This window comes from Schistocerca americana, chromosome 7, assembly GCF_021461395.2.
Source record: "Schistocerca americana isolate TAMUIC-IGC-003095 chromosome 7, iqSchAmer2.1, whole genome shotgun sequence".
Classification (NCBI taxonomy): domain Eukaryota; kingdom Metazoa; phylum Arthropoda; class Insecta; order Orthoptera; family Acrididae; genus Schistocerca; species Schistocerca americana.
Genome location: NC_060125.1, coordinates 80,326,939 through 80,351,794, shown reverse-complemented (window position 1 = coordinate 80,351,794; position 24,856 = coordinate 80,326,939). Strand labels below are relative to the sequence as shown.

Here is a 24,856-nt window from a genome sequence, read left to right as displayed (position 1 = left end):
AATGTTGTATCAGTATTTGTCTATGTTAACACGTTGTAAAATATTTTCAATTCCTTCTGAAACGCAGTATATTTTATCTTAAAAAACTTACGTTTATATTTCTCATCCGTTTGTGTAAAACGTCTTATAAGCAATTGGGATGCTCTACAATTTCACAAAAGGGTTGTATGATGGTAATTCTGGAAGAACACATAAACGTAAAGCATGGGGAATACAGAAATTATGACAGAGATATTTGTAAATTACATTTCGTTTTCGGAGTCGACACTTCACCCTGCAGCCAAATGCCTCAACCTTCGACCCTAGCCGAATCTCCACCTCTTGTACCACCTCCTATGAAATCTTTTCTTAAGTTTCCAATTCAAGGCATCCCTTTCTTTATCGAAGTATCTCCTTTTATTCTTGACTTTCCATTAATACACTGATGTCCAAAATTAAAGGGACAAACCACTTTTACCCCGTTATGTGTCTAATTCGCGATATAATCATAGAAACTGTGAACAGAAGTCCGTACGATTGTGTTCTGGACGGAGGTGGCACACCAGTCAAAGGACAACAACGTCCACCATGACGTCAGGGCAGATATCAAACTGGGCAGTGTTTGCCGCTAGTCTCAGCCAAAACTCCTGTGTACACTGTCACAGATGGTGCAGTTCGGCAAAGAGAAGACGCCTACCAGGCTCTCTGCGGTGGAGTGCGATAGGAAGAATGGAAGGAGGACAATTGCAAACAGATGTGGCCGGATGGCTGAATGTGAATCGTTCTGTGTATTTCTTGGATGTGGCAACAGTTTATAGAGACCGAAACTGTCTCCCGAAGACCAGGAGGGGACTGACCATTCGTGACTTCGTAAAGAGAGGACCGTTATTTGGCTGTAACGGGACGACGGTACCGTCGTAGTACTGCAAGGGAACTGGGATCTGACGTCGCAGCATGCACTGAAGGTATTGTATCGACGCAAAATGTGTACAGCAGGCTTCGACAGACTGGCCTTTATTGGCGGAGACGTGCTGTATGTGTACCTCTGACGCGCCTTCAAGGAAGGGAAAGTCTAGAGTGGAGTCGTCAGCATGTCACCTGGACGGTCGAACAGTGGGCCAGTGCTCCTTCCACAGATGAATCCCAATTTTGTCCGGACAGTGATTATCCATGGATTAGAATCTGGAAGGAACGTGGAACACAATTTCGGGACGCAAACATTGTGGAAAGAGACCGATACCAATGAGGATCCCTAATGGTGTGGGCAGAGATTATGTTAACCACACGAACGTTTCACTAAACTGTGCTGATGAATCGGAAAGGTTTAACTGCTGTCAGGTATCGTGACGATATCTTGGGACCTCATGTGCAGCTGTTCCTAGGCGCTGTCCGCCCAGATGGACGATAATGCTCGACCTCATACAGCACTGGCGGTTGATGTTTTCTTGGAAGGTATTGCGTGCATGACTTGGCCTGCTCGCTCTCCCAATTTGAATCCCATAGAGCACATCGAGGAGACCTCAGCTTCCACTAACCACTCTCCAAGACTTGCGAGCATCTCTACAAGAGGAACAGGCGTTATTGCCTCAAAAGGAGATTGTTGACATCATTCACAGCATGCCCCGTGGTTGACATGCCTGTATTCCTGCCAGAGGTGGTCACACCCCGTACTGAGCACATTAAGCAATTGTCCCTTAAGTTGTAAATAACGAGCGACATTTATGTCTAGCGTTATGCATGTCGCAGTTGTTTACGTTCTGATTTGTTACATTGTTTCTACTTTACTATTACCTGTGTATACTGTTTAGTGGAAAAGTAAACCCAACCTTGCAAAATTTCCTTTTGTTTCTTTAATTTTGGACACAAGTGTATGTACTTCACACTCTTCCTTTAATCAGATTTATTCTCACTGCTATATCAGCAGTCAACGGACACGGACGATTATGAGGACATAAGAGGAGGTAAACAAAAATCCCTTTACAGTGCTGACGACCTTCTGGCTGAAGGCCTGATTAAGAAAAAATAATAGGCCCGAAGGCCGAATTACGACAACAAATAGTTTCCGTCTAACTTCCACACAACAAAATAATATTAATTAAGACGAGACGGCCAATGATGTCTTCAGTGGCAGATCGCTCGTGGCGTAATGCCGCAAATAATAACGATAATGGTCAAGGAGCACTACGTTAGTAGTGTGTGGATAAGTTGTGAATTTCGGTCTGACGGGAAGCGTGCTAGCGTAGTCGTGCAGCTGCAATGACCACTGTGTCCGGATGGTTTAGCTGGTGGTGGACTGCGAACATCCTCCTGGCTGCACCGTACCACACCCATGAGTGTAAGTTTCGAAGCATTTCTAGCGTGGAACAGACGAGTTGGCGCGCAAATGCCAGAATGTTTTGCGTCGAAAATACTGTTGCGCCTTGTCGTTCGCAGTCGGTTTCCAGCCTCGCAGGATTTAATAATGTCAGCGAATACAGGTTCACATCAAGCAATTTCTGAGTGGACGTCGCTAAAGGAACTGCATACAACGTTCGTTTGAAGTCAGGTTGCCCGCCAGGGTGACCGAGCGGTTCTAGGCGCTACAGTCTGGAACCGCGCGACCGCTCCGGTCGCAGGTTCGAATCCTGCCTCGGGCATGGATGTGTGCGATGTCATTAGGTTAGTTAGGTTTAATTAGTTCTAAGTTCTAGGGGACTGATAGAAATTAAGTCCCATAGTGCTCAGACCCATTTTTGAAGTCAGGTTTTTCGCAATAGGTCATTGCTCATTGTGGTACATAGAGCGTCAAGTCTTCAAATAGCCAAACAACACACAGACGCGAAAGTGACTGACTCGGGGTGGGGGGTTAGTTTGGTCCACTTTTTTTAAATGTTGTACGGCGTCTCCGACAGCCCAGTAACGCCTTTAGTCCACACCGTGTGGACGGTGCAGTTCGAAATGGAGGTGGGGCTGTGATGTTTTGGGAGTGTTTTCCGTGACCTGACTTGCATCCTCTCCTTCAGATTGCAGTGGACATGTACTAGGACAATTTTTCAACATTCTCTGTAGCCAAGTCTTGCCCTCCCTTCTGCATCATCGTGCCGTGTATCCTGTGGCCATACCCACCTTACGAGATAACGTAAGTGCTGTTGACATGGTTTGAAAAACACTCAGGAAACGTTGCAGAACACACAAGGAGACCCCACGGGAGCAGGATTTTTATAATTTTTTTGTATTTATGATATGTGAAGTTCAGAACTTAAATAACAGTCAAACAAAGCCAGTAAAGGCAAGTATCAAAAATTCTCGACAACCGTCTTTAATACCCTAAAGTAGGGCTGTCCAGGATACGACCCCCCGCTCACAACGTCGCCTGCCGCCACAAAGAATCCGGCCCTCCAAAGCCCAATGAAGTTTCTCTTTTTTCAGCCTCGTGGTAAGTGAGGACAGTATTTTAAAATTGTTCTGCTTTGTGCTTTACTCGCAGGCGCAGGCGCAAACAAACGTGCATGAGGGGCGAGTTGGTGGTTGCCCACCTGATAACCTATTAGCTGTCCTGTTCCGTACCTGCTACCCGCCACGCGTTTCCCTACCACTGACAACATGCCGCGTCATTTACTTTGTAAAACTCACAGTGTGCTGCTGCAATGGTGGGACTTTCCTCAATAGCTAGCTCCAAAGGTAACTCAAAGCGCAATTAAAGGAATGTGAATTTTGAAGTTTAGTGCTCGATGGAAGTTCTGCTGCTTCATCTACAACCCAGTAGGCAGTCTTAGTGAGATGAGTGACGGACAACTACACTCTAACTAAGAAATTACTTGAGTTGCGTTCAATAAAATGTACAACAAAAAGACAAGAGCTATATGAAGAAGTAAAAAGTTGCATGGAAAAGTTTGATCTTCAAGACGAAAAGCTTTCCGAGTTGACAACAGATGGTGCACCAGCGATGACGGGAACAACAAACGGATTTGTGACCTTGATGAGTAATAACATGACACACAAGATCGTAAAACACCACTGCATTACTCACCAAGAACAATCGTGTGCCAAAGTTCTCAATTTGAAGAATGTGTTGGAAAAGGTAATAAGGATTGTGAATTTAAGGTATAAAGAACAAATTCATAGACAATTTCGGGGTATTCCTCGCAGAAATAGGCTTGGAGCATGACGATATCATACACCATTGCCGAGTTCGCTGGCTCAGTATATCAGCAACGTTCACACGATTTATAAAATCCTTAATGACTGCCATGGGACAAAAAGTCAGATTTTTGGAAAATGAGAAATAGTTGAATGATCTGGCGTCGTAGCTGACATAACTAAATATGTCGCCAACCTAAAACTAAAACTTAACTGAAACGAAACTCCTCCCGAACAGGCCATGAAGGCCCAATGGCACCGGCCAGCCTCCGTGTCATCCTCAGCCCATAGGCGTCACTGGATGCGGATATGGAGAAGTATGTGCTCAACGCACCGCTCTCCCGGCCGTATGTCAGGTTCCGAGACCGGGGCCGCTACTTCTCTGTCTAGTGGCTCCTCAGTTTGCCTCACACGGGCTGAGTGCATCTCGGCTGCCAACAGCGCTCGGCAGACCGGATGGTCACCCATCCAAGTGCTAGCCCAGCCCGACAGCGCTTAACTTCGGAGATCTAACGGGAACAAGTGTTACCACTGCAGCAATGCCATCGACAAATCTAAAACTGCATGGTAAAAGTCAACTATTTGTAGAAATCTGTGGACCTATTCAAGCACTTAGTAAAAAGGTTATCTTGTTCGAGTAACGGTCACGGAAATGCATACGAGTCATTCGGAGACTTTGTCGACACAAAATCAGTGACGCACTGCATTGCAGCTAGCTCGTATGTCTGTTGCAGAAAATAGGGTATGAGTTTCAGGAAAGTTCCACAGATTTTAAAAATCAAGAGGCCTATGATACGCTCACTAAACCTGCTTGACAGAACAGGTAATTAGGATCGTGGAAAGAGCCAAATAAGGTTGGGGTCAGTTTCACCCTGTAATTGTAATTTATTGTAATTTAATAACACTATTACCACCAGAGTGGCACATAGCCTTTACCGAATGCAACTCTTTCACGGCTGAAGGCTTCCAAACAAGAAATCTTAACAAAGCAACAAGATAAAAATCCAATTAAGACAGCAATAAAGTAATTAAAAAATATCATAGCAAAGTAGATAGAACAAAGGTGCAATACCAAAGGCTGAAGGCCACAATTAAGTATCAAAATTTTAGAATATATTACCATAGACTTTTAAAGGCAGACGGCCAGAATGTTTAAAAACAAGAAATCTTAAAAACCAACAAGATAAAAATGCCATTAAAAGGCAAAAAAAAAACCATACCACGGCCAAGTGGAAAGCCTTAAGGCAAAGTAGATAGAACAGACATAAGCAAGGTGCAATACCAATGGCTGAAGGCCACAATTTAGTTTCAAAATTTTAAAATATATTACCATAATCTTTTAAAGGCATTTGGCAGCAATGTTTAAGCTTGAGAGATAAAGAATTAATTTTGCCAAATTTTTAAGGTAAAAGAAAAAATCATCAGCCTCCACGGAGGTCGGTCTGTTCTCGTTCACTTAGGTGAGACAGGTGGTGAGCCCAACTATACTTGATACGCCGGAATCCAACCAGGGGACAGCTACGGACCGACCGACGCATCAACTTGCTTCCCGTCAATCAGTACATGAGAACTCAAACAGAAAAGGTTACAAACGTGATAATCCACACTGGAGTATGTATTAGCTGTCAAAATTACACACCATGTTGGACAGCCGACAACAGGTGAGGAAAGGACGCTGCCTTCAATTACGTTAGTGGTCAGAGCGGGTAACCGGAACAATAACGGCCACTAGGCAGAAAAATTCCGTTGGTACACTTGAATTTGAAACACAGTAACATAGTTAACTTCACCCAAAAGAACACTGCCTGAATTTACGTCAGTGCCCAGGGCAGGTAACCTGAACACTAACGGCCAGAAGGCAGAAAATTCCTCTGGTGCACTCGAATTGTAGTCAACCAAAATAGTTCATTGCGCCGCATCGCGGCTAAATTTCAGCAGTAGAAATACTCGGTGTTGCTCACAGGAAAACCTCCCCAACAGCAAACCACCGAAACGAACCACCACAACATGAAAGGACATGGCTTGGGTAGTTGACACCACTACTCAGCTTTGACGTCCTGGGTCGGTGAACCACGAAACTCGTAGCGATCGGACAGCTCCACACATGCTCCGACACCACGCAGGGGCTGCCAGCGGACCCAGCCGCCTGCACCGCTCGGAGATAACTTCCCTCGCTCGCAACAACCGATCGACCGCCTCCAGACCCCCTAGCCGGAAACTATATCCACCAAACCAAAGATGGTAAACGGCGCAAATATCGATACGCCACACGTAGAAGGAAGAAGAACCACGACGTAACCGCAACAAGGGCGGGAAGCCAAACACAGATTGACGGCGAAGCTCACGAAAACGCATAGTTGGGAGCGAGCACGGCTCACCCTACATGAAAGTCTTCCAAATTTCTTTTGAGATTAATACTGAAGACTCCATGTTACATGATATTTCGCCATGTTACACCGTTATGGAGCGTACCATAGTTGCCAGCAGACTGGACTGAAGGAATTTCATAAAAAGTTATATCAAACTGGATCAGTATTCTTTCTCTTCCAATTCAACACTTCAACAAATATTCTTATTCGGAACTGCATTTATCTGCGAACAGTTCTTTTCACGAGTGAAAAGTGTAATATCTAAAACGAGATCCTCGCTGACAGATGACAATCTTAGAAATTCGACATCGAATATGGCCTCAAATATCGAGGACCCTTACAAACAAAGAATATTATTTCTTTCATTAAGTTTTCGTGCTATTCGTTTTATTTCTGATTAATCCTAAATTTAATTTTAAGTTTGTAATATTCTAATATAGTTATATATTTCCTGCCTACCTAGAAAACTTATTTTTATTTGTGTTGGTTTGGTTGCTTTGTAGTATGGCCTGTCACGGTAATTAAAGTTAATAATGTAGCCCACTTCGAAATTGAGTTCGACACCTCTGCCCTAAAATAAGGTTAGCTTTTTGGTTTTCAGAGAGGCTCTGTGACACAATGCTCGCGTAGTCTCTGTATGGCTAAGTTTCGACCCTCAACTGTGATAAATTTGTAAAAAAATTGCATTTTCTGTGACTATTTTCTTGAAGACTGAATTAGATCAATATGAAAAAAATAATTTGCAATTTTTTCATTACTATACGATCGTTATTAACAATCTTTTACAAAATGTTGGCAATTACAATTTGTATTGGCAATGAAATAGAATTTTGTATATTATCACTCTCTAGTGCTACCGAATTTTTATTCTTTACGTAAGTGCTCGTACAATATGCACTTTTGATTAAAAATTTGCATCATACAGCATTCGAACCCAGGTCACTATTTGATCAACAAGAACTCTACCACGCAGCCACACAGCCTGTCAGCCATATTTCACGGGGTTACGGACTCAAATGGTTCAAATGGCTCTGAGCACTATGGGACTCAACATCTGAGGTCATAAGTCCCCTAGAACTTAGAACTACTTAAACCTAACTAACCTAAGGACATCTCACACCCACCCATGCCCGAGGCAGGATTCGAACCTGCGACCGTAGCAGTCGCGCGGTTCCGGACTGCGCGGTTACGGACTCTCAGAAATCTCAGAAGTCGATTTTCTCGATAACTTTTGATAGCCACATCGAACTCGTTTGTGCGATTTATATTTGAGTTCTGAAATTCGAGTAACACAAAAATAAAAAATGCAAAATTGTGGTCTTGTGGTCACTCTGTTAGCTTCATTTTTTATTTTATTTTATATCCTGTTTTGATCCTTACGATCATATTCAGATATGTCTGGCATTCTCAGCTAGTATTTAAAATGGCTTGCTGAATGTGACCTTACATTACGGGTTACGTGCTTTTGTGTGTCACAGTTGAAATATCTTTTATCATTTTTTGATACTGAATATCTTGGGTACAAATTTTCAGTATGTTTTGTACACTACTTTAGAATACAAACATATTTGATGATTGTTTGGAGCGAAAACGTTCATAAAATAAACAAGTTTAACGACCAAAGACATTTCCATATTGGACAGGTCTTATACATCTAATCTCACTATCCCTAACTGTTATTACGTCACATTCAGTCACTCAGATCCGTGTCTAAACACGATTTTAACGCTAAATAAATCGACGTTAATCAAATACATGATATCTGGGACTTTTCGGAATAGCAAGTGAAACGTAGAAATCAACATCCGCTCGATTTGGTGGATGTTCAGGAGTCGCTTCAGCTCGATACATGGCATACCTGAAGACTGAATCGGATATTCTTCCTCGCTGAACTGATGCTGTTATGGAGATGATGCCGGCCGTAGTGGCCGAGCAGTTCTAGGCGCTACAGTCTGGAGCCGCGCGACCGCTGCGGTCTGAGGTTCGAATCCTGCCTCGGGCATGGATGTGTGTGATGTCCTTAGGTAAGTTAGGTTTAAGTAGTTCTAAGTTCTAGGGGACTGATGACCTCAGAAGTTAAGTCCCATAGTGCTCAGAGCCATTTTTTTGTTATGGAGATTAAGGTCATGTTACTCGGTATGAACATGATTTCCCTAATACAAATGTTGATTTGGAGATACAGGTCCCCCAGTCTCCTAAAAAGTAGTCTTCCTGGTTGGTAATGCAGCCATTTATATCAGCTTTGGAAACACGACTGGGACGCCTTTCTTTGAATGGTTGTCAGCTTGGACGGCACATTCCGCAGGGTTTCTTCTATTGACCCATGTCGCGTCCCTTTTACAGCCATTTTCAGCTTGCGGAATAGTTAAAAATCACACGGAGCAATGTCAAGGAACTAAGGAACCTGAACAACTACAGGAATGTTGTGTTTGGCGAGGAATGTATGAGTAAGATGCGCAGAATGCGTGACTGTGTCATCACGGTGGAGCTGCCAAGATTTTACGTCTCACATATCCGATCGTTTGCTCCGCAAATCGAATCTGCTGATGCAGAGTTTATCCCTGTCTCGTATGTGAGTTCTCGTACCGTGACGCGACAGCCGTCCGTGACCAATGTCCGCACATGTTCAATGACATCATCATTTCGGCTTTTTGATGGTCCCCTGAACGCTGTTCACTGTCCACTGAAGTGCAGCGATCTTTGAGGTATTTGCACCATTCCTTTATCCGTGAGTTGCTCGTGGCATCGCGCCGGAAGAATCTGTTGAACCTTGTCATAGATAACACTTGGGTATCGAAATGTTTTTCATAAAATTTGATACCGTATCTCCTCTCATTTTGTTCCGTCATTATACAACATACATCTGACATCTCCACCGAAGAAAGTCTCCCGCGGCTCATTGGTTTAAGCTGGAGAAAAAGTAGGATCATTACTTTTCGAACAACGCTAGGGAGTCTGACGTGTAAAGCTATAATTTTTATCAATCACTGTATATCCGCAAGGCGTTCGGTACAGTTCCCCACAGTCGTTTAATGAACAAAGTAAGAGCATATGGACTATCATATCAACTATGTGATTGGATTGAAGAGTTCCAATATAACAAACGCAGCATGCCATTCTCAATGGAGAGAAGTCCTCCGAAGTAAGAGTGATTTCAGGTGTGCCGCAGGGGAGTGTCGTAGGACCGTTGCTGTTCACAATATACATAAATGACCTTGTGGATAACATCGGAAGTAAACTGAGGCTTTTTGCGGGTGATTCTGTGGTATATAGATAGGTTGTAACAATGGAAAATTGTACTGAAATGCAGGAGGATCTGCAACGAATTGACGCATGGTGCAGGGAATGGCGATTGAATTTCAATGTAGACAAGTGTAATGTGCTGCGAATACATAGAATGAAAGATCCTTTATCATTTAGCTACAACATAGCATGTCAGCAACTGGAAGCAGTTAATTCCATAAAATATCTGGGAGTAGGCATTAGAAGTGATTTATAATGGATAAAGTTGATCGTCGGTAAAGCAGATGCCAGACTGAGGTTCACTGGAAGAATCCTAAGGAAATGCAATCCGAAAAAAAGGAAGTAGTTTACAGTACACTTGTTCGCCCACTGCTTGAATATTGCTCACCAGTGAGGGATTCATACCAGATAGGGTTGATAGAGATAGAGAAGATCCAACGGAGAGCAGAGAGCAGCGCGCTTCGTTACAGGATCATTTCGTAATCGGTCAGTAGCTCGGTATGGGCTTTTGTTGAAGTTTTGACAACATACCTCCACCGAGGAGTCAAGTAGTATATTGCTCCCTCCTACGTATATCACTCGAAGAGACCATGAGGATAAAATCAGAGAGATTATAGCCCATTCAGAGTCATACCGACAATCCTTCTTTCCACGAACAATACGAGACTGGAATAGAAGGGAGAACCGACACAGGTACTCAAGGTACCCTCCGCCACACACCGTCAGATGGCTTGCGGAGTATGGATGTAGATGTAGATATCTTCAATAATTTTGATTATCACGCTGTTCAGGGAAAACTATGGCGTTAGATAAATGCATCGTTGATTTCCGCGCTATTTGCAGACAAGATGGTGTGTGTGTGTGTGTGTGTGTGTGTGTGGGATGGGGGTTGGTGAATTCCTAAGGGACCAAACTGCTGAGGTCACCGGTCCCTAGACTGACACACTACTTAAACTAACTTAATCTAAGAACAACTCACACGCCCATGTCCGAGGGAAGAATCGAACCTCCGCCGGAAGGGGCCTTGCAGTCTCGCAGTCCGTGACATGGCGCAGCCACGACGGATGCGAAACTTTACAGAACGTGGAAAAGTCTTCATTCTTCCGCCCGTCATTTCCCTTATTGAACTGCCATGTCCATGACGCGCTGATTGCGACGCCTACTCCCAGAACATCACATACTTAGCAGTTACAATGTGTCCGTCATTCGTCCCCCATTTCCCATACCAATATCCCGTCCTCTTGCAACACTACGGGAAAACAGCGGTAATTTACCGCTTTCTTCTTCGTACACAGATTGCGTAATAGTGGGATCGGCCACGGCCCACAAAACTTTTAAAAATCATGGGAATCAAAGGAGACTAGGACGATAGTTGGCAGTATCTATTATGCACACGCATAATCGATAGGTATCCCATATTTGTTACGGACTGACATTACAACGGCCTGCAGAAAAAATTTAGAGATTTAGTCGACAATGGATAAACAAAACATTACTACGATCGACACACCATGTGTACGGAATCATTGTTCTGCACATCATGAAGAACTTTGTGCTAAATTTGCAAGGATGGAGTGCGTGATGGAGTACGTAGTATGAATAGCAACTTTTCTGAAGTCGAACGCATTATTACACTGTCAGTTGCAACAGATTTTGATGGAAATGAACCAAGAGTATAAATACCGTATATATTACTGCAGAATACGTTGGTTATGTCAAGGGGATGACCGGACAGACTTTTTCGATTTAATATCCGCTATTATTAAATTCATGAAGGGAAAAGGAAAGGAGGAAGGAAAGTAGAATATCTGGAATGGATGCCAGAACTCTCATTTTAAGTACAGTTCACTGCACACCTCCCAAAGTAAGATGTTACAGTGTGAGAATTGGGGGTGAATTTAAAAACAATATTGCATTTTGGAAAGCATAAATTCGGCCGAAAACTCCAGGCGTTAAAGAAAACGCGAATTCTGAAGAATTCGTTGTGGTGTTGAACAATTGCAGGGGTCTTTTTTCAAATATTTTTATTCCAGTACCAATCTTATATTTGTTTTTGAGCTGTTTTAGACACTGTTTGCCGATTCTGGTTGAAGAGCCCATGTCCATGTGGAGACGGAACTTGTCGATCTGCAGTGTGATTCTCGTTTAAAAGTCAAGTTCTTTTACGTTAACATTGTCCAGTAATTCTACTTTGGTTTCCTCGGGAAGTGTTCCCACGTCTCCATAATGAGGTTACAAACGTGATACAATATTTCGATGAACATATGTATGTGAAAGTTTTTTTATTATGAAAGTAAATAAGTTACAGTTTCATGGCAGCCTTAGCGACAATCTACGAAATTATCTGTATCTGTCAGAGTGACTGCCATTTGTATCAGACAATATTTCATTATGAACAGAGTGTGCCAACAATAAATAAATAATACTAAAAATTTGTTTTGATTGTGATCTATTTTGTTGAGAAATACGAAAGTAATCCCCATGCAAACTGTTCAGTGTTTCCCGTGTGACTGTGTTTGCGTGTAAATGTGACATGTGTACAGTTTCCTCTCTTCCCCCTGCATCAATCAGAGACGGTAGTGTGTTAGTGGGGGAAGTGTTCAGCCAGGTGAGAGGGCTGCACATGTGCAGTATTCTTGGCCTTCCCAGGCTTACTGAAATAGATTCAGTTTTACATGGAAGATCTCGTGTAGTGTTGTCTGCAAAAGATGGCCAGGTATAATTTAAGTGTGTAAATTTGTACTTAACGTTGGGAGCTAAGTGTATCAATCGAAAAAAACATAATTCTGTTTGCCGCGATAGAAGAGAGTGAAAAAAGTGCGAAATGATAGCATCTCCAGGTACAGAGATTTTCTCAAACTGTAAAACACTGCCAGATGCGACAGACAGACTGTTGGTTGAGTCTTTGGCTGGTAAAAGTCGGTATCACTGCCCTATTTGAGAATGGGTATGGGAGATATCCCAAATTCATCAAATCGAATGCTGACCTTGATTTCCGCATTTTTCAACAATCACAATTAAATGTTTTTGGAAAAAACGACATTTTGTCTGTGAAGTGCGTGATTGATGTGGGTTTTGAACACATTTCGTTCAACTTTCGTTATAGTAGTCAACATTAAGAGCAGAGAGCATGGAAGTGATGCAATAAATATGTTAACGAGATTAGATGTGATGTTTCGTAACCAAAGCAAGTGTTGTAAATGTTATCAGAATTCAATATGGAGTTTCAAAAGCGGTTCAAATGGCACTGAGCACTATGGGACTTAACTTCTGGGGTCATCAGTCCCCTAGAACTTAGAACTACTTAAACATAACTAACCTAAGGACATCACACACATCCATGCCCGAGGCAGGATTCGAACTTGCGACCGTAGCTATCGCGCGGTTCCAGACTGCAGCGCCTAGAACCGCGCGGCGGTTGTGTTTGTTTCTATGTGTCCAAAAGAATGTTCTCAATTGATCTGAACTCTGACGCACAAAAAGTAAATAAATGAAATAAAATGAAAGAGCACGTAAATGAAAGAAAATAAAAAAGGACGCACCACGAAAGAATTATCCGATTATGGCAGAAATCGTAAGACGTTATGTACATGTACAGACATACAAATTATTACAATTTCAGAAAAATTGAATGATTTATTCAAGATAAGGACTTTCACTAATTGAGGTGGTCAATAACGAGTTGGTCTATTTCTTGTCCTTAAGCAAGAAGTTGCTGGGCATAGCACTGATATTGAGTTGTTGAATGCCCGCCTGATAGCTATCATGTGCCAAATTTTTTCCAACTGGTTCGTTAGATCGTCAGAATCCGGAGCTGGTTGGATAGCCCTGCCTATAAGGCTCCAAACGTTCTCAATTTGGAAGGGATCCAGAGGCATTGCTGGCCAAGGTAGGGTTTGGCAGACATGAAGACCAGCGGTAGAAATTCTCTCTTGTGCGTGTGGGCAATATCCTGTTGAAATTTAAGCCCAGAATGGCTTGCTATGAAGGAAAACAAAACAGGGCGTACAATATCAACGGCATATAGCTGTGCTGTAAATGTGTCGCCGATGACTATCAAAGATGTCCTCCCATGAAAAGAAATATATATAGGAAGAAGGTATCTGTTCTTCCTGACATGTCCGAAAGAACAGATACCATTTTCATATGTATAGTTAAGGCTCTCCGGCCATTTGACCATTGCCCGAACTCTTACGGGAATCGGTAAAGCCGCTAGTAATGAGTGTAATGGGCAGGGGCACTACGAATATAGTGCGGGACAATAAGTTGGGTTCAAATGGTTCAAATGGCTCTGAGCACTGTGCGACTTAACTTCTGAGGTCATCAGTCGCCTAGAACGTAGAACTAATTAAACCTAACTAACCTAAGGACATCACACACATCCATGCTCGAGGCAGGAGTCGAACCTGCGACCGTAGCGGTCGCTTGGTTCCAGACTGTAGTGCATAGAACCGCACGGCCACTTCGGCCGGCCAGTAAGTTTGGAATGCGGGTCTCACGGGAGGCGTGCCAAAGATAAGTCCCTGCTGTGGCACTATCCTCTGTGTCCTCGGTGGCTCAGATGGATGCCGGCACGGTAGCTCAGCGTGTTCGGTCAGAGGGTTGTGTGCTCTCTGTAATAAAAAGACTGAGTCAAGGAATCAACGATCAACTTGAACGGATGTCTTGTGACGTCCGCCCAGACGAAACGCAACGAACTATGTCGAAAAAATGAAAGAAAACAAAAACAAAAGATGGATAGAGCGTCTGCCATGTAAACTGGAGATCCCGGGTTCGAGTCCCAGTCGGGCACACATTTTCAACTGTCCCCTTTGACTTATATCAACGCCTGTATGCAACTAGTGGTATTCATTTCATTGTAATTTCAAGAAAAGAAATGGCATCACGGACCCCTTCGGTTGTGATCCACAGTACCGTTACAGCAGAGCGCTATGTCGACGATGTTGTACGCCCCATTTTGTTGTCCTTCATGGCAAGCCGCACAGCACTGACATTTCAGCAAGATAATGCCTGCCCGTACTCGTCAAAAGTTTCTACTGCATGTATTCGTGCTTGTCAAAGTATACCTTCGCCATTAAGTTCCCCGCATCTCTCCCTAATTATTTGTTTGTCTATACGTGTACAACATATGTACCGATTTACATCCCATTTCGGTAGTATCTGCATGGTTCGTCGTTTTTATTTCTTAGAGTGTACTTGATATTTTTAATTTGAATATTAGCTTAACATTACAGGAATGTGAAAAAGTTTTTTCTAATATTATCTGCCTACAGTTCATAACTCTTTTCTTATCTCGGATGTAATCATATGATGATGTGATTTGAAACTGTTTAATAAAAAAGTTGCGTCCATGTTCATAGGAACAACGACAAAAGTTTGCATATACTGTTGAAATTTGCTTAGCGTTTAGGGATCAAAGTACAAATACCTCCATATACTTCTTCTCAGAATTAGCGCTAGGGGCACGCCACGTTTCCTAAGTCTCCGAATCTGTTATATGAGAAATGTCACTTCCACAATTTTGGCCCCGTCTCGGATAAATTTCTGCGGACAATCACGGGCACATCTTGTTAAAACCCGCCTAGTCGTCAAAATATGTGGTGTCTAGGAAACCTGCTTTCTCGGATCGCTAGACAACAAATCAAACGAATTAATAAGACATTGTTTTTGTGAAAAGTAAGTGACAATACTTAACTTTGTGTGAAACAGATGTGGTGCAAACAAAGGGCGACATACAAAATAAGAAATCTCTTCAGTATAACAATCCTAATACAAGAGAAGTAATACAGTTGACACTTCTGTCCTAGTTGCTAGTCTTTTTTTTCCTTTATTGTTATTTCCATTCCCCATCAGGGGCAGACTGGCAGCAGCATAAGCGCTGCTCTTCAGCTGAGAGACAAAATTAGACAGGAAGGCATTGAAAATAATATACAGAAGAAAACATGGCGGACTATGGAAAACAAAAAAAAGGCAGAACAAAAGAAAAGAAAGATTTCAAAGTGGTGACTGTAAATCGGAGAAAAAAATCTAAAATAAGTAACTCACACAAAAAACTCACACTTGATTAAAAGTCACCAGGCAAAGTACAGCCGGAGTAGAAAAGTCATAAAACTAAATAAAACAGCGACGTGGCGGACAGTGTAGCACGGAACAGTCATGGACGATAAACAGGTCAAGCACACAATTGAAACCACAGCTCTTGCTGCACAGGAGAACAGCACCAAACACAACACTGACATAGCACACTGATGACGATGAGCGAAACACAGGATCTGCCAGGGACATAGAGATAAGGGGGAAGGGAAGAAGGTAGGGAGGGAGGTGAGGGGAGAGACAGGCAGGGACACGTCGAAGAGGGCTGGGGAGGGAGGGACATGGGAGGGACACAGTTGAGGAGCGGGTGCAGGGACGCATGGGGGGGAGAGGAGGAACATCTGCTCTGGGAGAAGTAGGGGAGAGGAAAAGGGGGTCCCTGGGGAGGGGAGGGAACAAGGCCAGGGTACAGTTCGAAGGAAGTGTAGATGTCATGGCGAAGTTCAACATCTGGGAGTGGGAGGTGCTGGAACTTGCCCTGATGAAGGAAATGGAGGGTGTGGAAGTGGAGAGAGGGAAGGATACAGTGATAGGGGCGCGGCAACGAGCGTTGGGTGGAGAGGAAGGAGGAAACCAGGGGATGGGGGGATGAAACCTGCAGATAGTGCAAAAGATGCAGAGATGTTAGAGGAAAAGGAGGAGGTGGGGGAAGGGGATGAGGTCATACAGGAGCCGTGTGGGGGAAGGAAGGCAGATATCGAAGGCAAGGCAGAGCGCATGACTTTCGAGGATTTGAAGGGCCTTGTAAAAGCGGGTGGGTGCGGAGATGTAGGCAATGCTGCCATAATAGAGGGTAGGACAGATGACAGATATGTAGGTGTGGAGGATAGTGGAAGGATGTAACCCCCATGACCGGCCAGGCAGGAGTTTCAGGAAGCAGAGACAGGAATGGGCTTTCTGCTGTATGGTCAGGAGGTGAGGATGGAGTTGCTTGACTTGAGGCTTTTGTAGAACTGGGCAGCGGCCAGTCGGGCGCAGCGCTTATGTTATCTTTGCGTAGAGGCCGCTGCGTGGTCGTCCTCGGGAGGGGTCGGCCAGCGTGCTATTGCCTGATGTTCACAGCCCTCTCTGCTGCCTCGTGCCGGCGCTTGACTTTACGCCGGATCGCATCCGCGAGTGCTCAGTGTACTGTCGAGAGCACGGCTGACGCGCCGCTCGCGCTGCTGTCCGCAGGCAAACCTGAGCCACGCGGGCGGCGAGTCCCCGGCGGCGGGCTCTGGCCCCGCAGTGGCCAAGTGCCCCTACGACCCGGCCGACAACTCGACGGCGCTGTGGGTGCGGCGCGGCAACCCGGGCGGCCTGCCGGGCCTCTACAGCGGCACCAACGCCGAGTTCACCAAGGGCGACACGCTCATCTTCCGCGCCGACCTGCACAACCCCAGCACCGGCCGCACGCAGTTCCCCTTCAAGCGCACCCTCAAGTACGACTCCAAGTGGCTCGACAGTGAGTACAGCAAGCACCTTCCCACTGTGTGTGTGTGTGTGTGTGTGTGTGTGTGACGCGGTTTATAGCGCGCTGCCGAGTGGCACGTTGCATCCTCCTTCTTGACCTCAAGTTATTCTAATCCGCAGCGATGGGACGTGGGTGCAGGACGGTTTGTAGACAGAACACACTTACTGAGAGTACAAACTTGTGTTCTACCGTACGGCAGGTCTTGTCATGGGGGAAGCCTCGTCAGAGTGGTCCACCGCATGAGCGTCTAGGGAAGTGATCATAGTGGTGGTTTCCCATTGCCTTCCACTGATGATGATGAAATGATAATGAGGACTGAGCCGTGGCGCTCGTTACTGGCGCGCCAGTCTCTTGGACGTCCATTATCGATCCTTCGATGGTTCTTATGTTTGCTTGCCTTGTTGTTTTCCGTGACAGTTGACGTTTGCTCGGGCTACCTGCTGAGACACCGTGAGGTACGAGGTGGGAAGCAACCACGTATATGTTCAAATGGTTCAAATGGCTCTGAGCACTATGGGACTTAAACATCTGAGGTCATCAGTCCCCTAGAACTTAGAACTACTTAAACCTAACTAACCTAAAGACATCACACACATTCATGCCTGATTCAGGATTCGAACCTGCAACCGTAGCGGTCTCGCGGTTCCAGACTGTAGCACATAGAACCGCTCGGCCACACCGGCCGGCCACGCATATGTGGAGTTGGTTGTACGCGGTCTGCCGGTTCAGCATGGAGGGTATGTGTTAGCTGCCTGCCTGCTTACTCTCCTGATTTTGCTCGCCGTGCCTTGCGACCGCCTAGCTTGGGTTGCTGTCTGGTGTATCCTACACGAGCCATACCGGACGTCCAGCAGAAGCCAGCAGAAGTTAAGCAGCCTTGTGTTTCTTTAAAGAAAAGGAGCAAATTTATAAGACCTTTTGTAACCAATTTTGGTGGCCTCTTAAGTGTGGCCTTCGCGTTTACACTGCCTTTGCGGAGAGCTAATTGTTTTGAATTTAAATAGTTGGGGTTCCCTGTACATTATAATCATTTGGGGGTTTTATTTGAATTTTATCTTTGGCGTTCCGTCCTTGTGCTTGGTTAAATGTTTGCTTGTATAACGGGAAGTGACTCCTGGTTAAAACTCCGAGAAGGTGTTTGATGTTACTGCCGCTTCCGGCATTTGTCTTTTCAATTAAGTGTTGTCATCCCTTCGAGCGACCAGGTGTCACTCCTCATGCTGGTTTATGCGTACTTAATTTTGAATTGGCCAATTGAATTAATATTTTGGAGCGCAGTATAGCCTTAAGGCAACCTCATTGTATACCACCTTGTGCCCCGGTCAAGTACCTTAATTTTCAGTGGCACGAGTTAGCTCCACCACCGGTTTTACTGATATGCTCCCTTCAAAATCTTGTCTTCTATAAGTTTGCCCCATGTGTGTCTGGAAACACAGAGATGAGCTTTAGTGTGACTTCAGTGCTAGTCAGTCAATGGAATCTTCATTTTGTCTTGGCTTATACTGAAGAGTTTCAGTGAAGCATAGTGTGTTTGATTTGTCATTCATGTAATTACTGTAAGTTTGTTTATTTAACTCCCCTAGTTGCGGGGTGTTGCTAATTCGTTCCAAATGGCCTACTACTTATTCAATGGCAAGGCTGTTGATTATGAGTATAAATTCACGCTATTTATTTGTTACCGAAATTGTTGAAGTGTCTGTGTCGTGATTCAATCACTAGCTACGTGTTTGAGCTAAATTGATATAAACCTTACATTGCCTCGTTAAAATTTGTTGCCAGCAGAAACCCTTAAGACAACTAAGTTTTGTCACTGCTTATGTTAACCTTTACTGGGGCAATATTTCATGTAGTTAAATTTTGTCTTAAAATGTATATTTCTCTGATGTAGTAAACAAGTGATAAAAGAAAAAGGCAAAGGGGCCTGGTACTGACTATTGTGTCCGGTTTGTAACACATATCATTATTGGTCGCAAGGCAGATCGCCAATCAGGAGAGCAGACTGGCAGGCAGCCAACATATATCCCCCATGCTAAACCGGCAGATCGCGTACAACCAACTCCACATATACGTGGTTGCTTCCCACCTCGTACCTCGCGGCGTCTCAGCAGGGCAGGTAGCCCGAGCAAACGTTAACTGCCACTCGCCCCGAGAATGCGGGAAACAACAAGGCAAGCAAAGATAAGAAACGTTGAAGGATCGATAATGGACATCCAAGAGACTGGCGCGCCAGTAACGAGCGCCTGGGCTTAAGGACAAAACAATACCTAGTCCCTGAGCGGAGAAAATCTCCGACTCAGCCGGGAATCGAACCCAGGCCCTTTGGCGCAACAGACCGCCGCTCTGACCACTCATCTACCGGGGCGGACACTTAGAGTATGACGAACAGATAATTTTTTCATTGACTTTTTGCAAAAACTTCCCGTAAGGGTTCCCACATTTCGCAAGTCAAATTTCATAGACTGATAACTTTAGTAAGACATCTGGACAGTTGGAAGAAAAGGTAGCGTTTAATGTATAAGGGGAGGTCAAAAGTAGACGTCTGAGGGCGTTGCTGCATCGTAAACGCAACGCAGTGTGACTACGATGCCGTCATATTGGGTGTCTCTCTCCTAAAAGTCGTCAGGCACATTTCCTCTTCTGTTTCTCACAGTCTATATTTCACTACCACACAGTGTTGTGCTACAAACGTGCATTCTGAGAAACTATTTTCACAAATTAAGGCCTGTGTTTGATACTAGTAAACTTCTCTTGGACAGGAACGCCTTTTCGGCCAGTTCTTGTCTGCATTTAATGTTCTTGCTCCGTCCATCATTGGTTATTGTGATCATTAGGTACTAGAATCCCTTATCGTCATCCTCTTCGTGGCCATCAATCCTGGTCTTAAGTTTCTCGCTGTTTTCATTTCTGCTACTTCTCATTACTTTCGTCTTTCTTCGACTGACCCTCAATCAATATTCTGTACTCGTTAGACTGTTCATTCGATTGAGCAGATCACGTAGTTCTTCTTCACTTTCACTCAGGGTAGCAATGTCATCAGCGAATTGTATCACTGATACTCTGAATTTTAATTCGACTTCTAAACCGTTCTTTTGTTTCGGTCATTGCTTCTTCGAGCTACAGATTGAACTGTAGGGGATGGAGACAACATCCCTGTCTTACACCCTTTTTAATCCGAACACTTCGATATTGGTCGTCCATTCTTATTATTCGTTGTGTTGGTTCCCTATAACTTATGCCGATATTTCTCAGAATTTCGATCCTCTTGCAACATTTTACACTGTGGAACGCTTTTTTCCAGGTCGAAAAATCCTATGAACGTGTCTTGATATTACGCAAAGAAAAAGAAAACAAAAATTGAATGTGACTGAGTGCTGCTAACAAGGGAACCTCCCCATCGCATCCCCCTCAGATTTAGTAATATGTTGGCACAGTGGAAGCTGAACAGAGATCTATCGAGAAAACAGAAACAAGTTGTGTGGAACTATGAAAAAAATAAGCAAAATATACAAACTGAGTAGTCCATGCGTAAGATAGGCAACATCAAGGACAGTGTGAGCTCAAGAGCGCCGTGGTCCCGTGGTTAGCGTGAGCAGCTGCGGAATGAGAGGTCCTTGGTTCAAGTCTTCCCTTGAGTGAAAAGTTTACTTTCTTTATTTTCGAAGAGTTATGATCTGTCCGTTCGTTCACTGACGTCTCTGTTCACTGTAATAAGTTTAGTGTCTGTGTTTTGCGGCCGCACCGCAAAACCGTGCGATTAGTAGACGAAAGGACGTGCGTCTGCAATGGGAACCGAAAACATTTGATCGCAAGGTCATAGGTCAACCGATTCCTCCACAGGAAAACACGTCTGATATTTTGTATACGACACTGGTGACAGCATGTGCGTCACATGACAGGAATATGTTGTCGACCCACCTAACTAGTACACTTGGCGAATGGGTGAAAAGATTCTTCTACCTTGCCCGATTTAGGTTTTCTTGTGGATGTGATAATCATAAATTAAATAAAATAAATTAAACTTTACACTCGATGGAAGACTTGAACCAAGGACCTCTCGTTCTGCAGCTGCTCACGCTAACCACTTTTTTTTTTTTTTTGGATCTGTATATTGTTCGTTCAATTTGTTCGTGGCGGACGTCCGATGACACTCATTCAGGATTCTCGTTCATTCGTTTACTCAGTTTGTTTATTACAGAGGGTAACTCAACCCTCTGACCGAACACGCTGAGCTACCGTGCCGGCATAACCACGGGACCACGGCGCTCCTGAGCTCACACTATCCCTGATGTTGCCTATCTTGCGCATAGACTCTTCAGTTTGTATGTTTTGCTTATTTTTTCATAGTTCCACGCAACTTCTTCCTGTTTTATCGGTTGATCTGTGTTCAGTTTTTCAAGGCCTGTCCACTGTGCCAACTTATAACTAAATCTCAGGGGGGTGCGATGGGGAGGTTCCATTGTAAGTAGTGGAATGTTGATAGCAAATTTCAGTTTACGGAAGGGGAAATCCAGCATGAATTCTTACAGTGATTATAGTTCAGTTCTGTAGACGCTGCAGGTAATTTACAAAAACAATTTATGGGTTGAACTGAGAACAGTACTGCCATCTGTGAAGCTTAATAGTAGAGCATCAGTGGAATAAAACTTAGTGATGGGCCCCCGTTCTCTAGGTGGAGTTAACCTGGCGATGTCTGCCTGGGACTGGATTGACAGGCAGTTTCTTGTTACAACGAATTGGCGTTCTGGCGGCGTCCGTCGTTATTGCGTCTTATTCGCCCGCCGCGCCTCTGTCGGGCGCGTCGCGAGGCTGCCGCCGGAGGCAGCAAATAAGGGCGAGCAACTTTTGCGTATTCGAACGGAACGGAATAAATCGGCAATCAGCGAGGGTGCAGCCAGAGCCAGTGGCAGAGGTGGAGGCGCGCCCAGCCGGCCGGAAACGGGGCAATGCGTCGCGGAACTGGCTGGTGGAGGGGGGAGGGGTTGAACGAAGGGTTGACATTGGGGTGGGGGGCGGGGGAGGTGAGCGACGCGGCACGGCGCCTCGCGTCACGTGTCGGCGGCGGATGAGCAGGGGGCAGGCGCAACCGTGGTGTGGTCCTCTTCACACCGCACCGCATCACACCCGTAGTTGACGCTGCACTTATTTCAGGTACAGAAAGGAGCTATTCGAGTTATTTTGTTTTCGGGTTTTGTCGCCGAAGACTAAGGTCAAAAAGATTTCGGGTTTGCAGCCGGTCGTCGTAAGCTTCATTGCACGATATTTCGGCTGGACAACTGCCAGTCATCTTCAGGTGAGCTGAACAAGGACTGACGAAGACGTTTTTTTCTTCTCCCCCTTTATTGTTATTTTAACACCTGAACAATCAGGTAGGCTGTCAGCGGCATGCTACGCCGCTCTTCAGCCACGAAGACGTTCTCCGCTCCAGCTTATATAGTGCGCCGATAGTACTGCCGCGCATGCGTTGCAATTGCGGAGACAGAAGGGCCACACCGACCAGCGGCAGCGCCCTCGCTGCAGTAATCAGCTGCCGTCGGTATTGTCGCTGGCCGCAGCTATCGAAGTCTTCTAGCATCTTCGTCTCGAGCAAATTTCGGAGATGACGGGATTCCATGCGTTATTCAATTGGTAAACACTGTCACGGTTCATTAGATTTCCCGCAATGCGTATTTCAACTGATTCTTTGATAATGGAGTCCCAAAAAGTTTTTTCAGTGGCCTAAATCGAAGTTTTGTCGTACTCCATCGAATGTCCGTTAGAAATACAATGTTCCGCAACTGCAGACTTACTGCGTTTCAGTAGGCGAGTGCAACGTTGATGTTCTGTACAATGCTCTTCCACTCTCCGCGTTGTCTGTCCTATATAGGCCATACCACACTGACACGGTATTTTATAAATTCCCGCTTTCCGCAGAAACAAATCATCCTTCACCGATCCTAGCAAATCCGAAATCTTAGAAGGCGGACGAAAAACCATTTTCACATTAAAACGATCAAGAATCCTTGCTATCTTGAAGGAGATATTTCCGACAAAGGGAAGAAAAGCTAGGGACTTGGCTGGCGCGTCCTCCTCTTTATCCACTTCCCGGTTCCTGGCTCTAGTTGAGAAGGCCCTGTTAATTTACCGGGTCGAGTACCCATTGTCTAAGAACACCGTCCTCAAATGTGCCAGTTCCTTAGGCAAATTCTTGGCATCCGACACTGTGTGTGCGCTGTGTACAAGGGTTTTAAGTACACTCATGGTCTGGGATGGGTAATGTCAACTTGATGAATGTAAATACAAATCAGTGTGCGAAGACTAACTCGATTCAGTTCTCCACGCAGGCCTATCCCGTGCACTGCTCTTCATCTCTGCGCGATAGTGACTTTATCCTGAATACTGCAATGAAACCAATTTCCTCCTCTACACTTTCCTTCCATTCAGTTCATAAATTTCTACATTAACTCTGGATATAACGTTGTAAGCTGCTGTTTGAATTATTCTTTACTATGTGGCCAGCTCCGATCCATTGTGATATGCCTGCGTAAGCAGAAGAAACTAACGATCAAAGTCCGAAAACAATTTATTGGACTGTTCAATTAACCAAAACAAATTCTCAACTATAACACCAACACAAAACAGTGATCCGTCTTCGAATCACAACTACATACAAGAATGAGATGGAAAACAACTGAAATAATTTCCTTCTAGTATCCGCCAGAGACTTCTCCGATACACCAAGCCTAATCCAGAGATGAGCGAGAAGATCCGAGCCGGGCTGCCGGGGCGGCAGCTATCCAAGTCTGCTGCCGGTCGATGAGCTGCTGATGTGCGTTTTTTTTTTCTTTATTGTTATTTTAAAACCTGTACAACAGGCAGGCTGTCAGCAGCATTCTACGCTGCTCTTCAGCAATAGAATAGACAATGAGAAAACAACAGAAACAATACACGTAAGTTACATAGCGGTGGGTAATAAAACAGTAGACACATAAAGACAAACACTCGACGATAAGCCACACTACAAACTGTTGTCACGACGCACTAACACGGAAGATGGCGATGGCACAGGTGAACGATGGAGCGTGACGGTGAACACTGAACACTAAACACGACGGCACACACGAGACACTGATGGCTATGATCTCCGGTCCGATGTGCGGCCGAGCGCCGGCCTTTATAGCGCTTCGGTGGATGAGTACCTCGGAACTATTTCCCATCACGTGGTTTGACGTGTGAAAATAGTTCCGGGACCTGCAGCGAACTCTTCCTTATGTTTATGTGGGCCGGTAGTGGCCCCTAGTGGCCGCTGGTGTCTTTGCTGTGGTGTTGTTGTTGTGGTTGTTGCTGTGGCTGTTAATCAATATTGCCTGTCGGTTGTGTAGTCCTTCGGTGTGCCAGCAACTCGGGCAACCCGCGGCTGTGGGCTGTCAGTTTGGTTGCTGATACTGTAGGCGCCGCGATACCTGGTGGAGAAGGCCACAGCACATTGTTATGATGACGACGATCGAGTCGTCGCCGTCCGCTGTGGTCGAGCGGTTCTAGGCGTTTCAGTCCGTCGCCGCGCGGCTGCTACGGTCGCAGGTTCGAATACTGCCTCGGGCATGGATGTGTGCGATGTACTTAG

General features: G+C 44.9%; 1 protein-coding gene across 1 annotated transcript in view; it reads left to right on the top strand.

The window, feature by feature from the left end:
• The first annotated feature begins 16,724 nt into the window (after positions 1 to 16,724).
• LOC124622728 (semaphorin-2A-like) overlaps positions 16,725 to 24,856 on the top strand; it is a 329,443-nt gene continuing 321,311 nt past the window's right edge. The window contains exons 1-2 of the mRNA XM_047148519.1: positions 16,725 to 16,750; positions 16,928 to 17,247. Of these exons, the coding sequence (XP_047004475.1) occupies positions 16,725 to 16,750; positions 16,928 to 17,247 (346 nt within the window). The remainder of the gene's footprint in view (positions 16,751 to 16,927; positions 17,248 to 24,856) is intronic.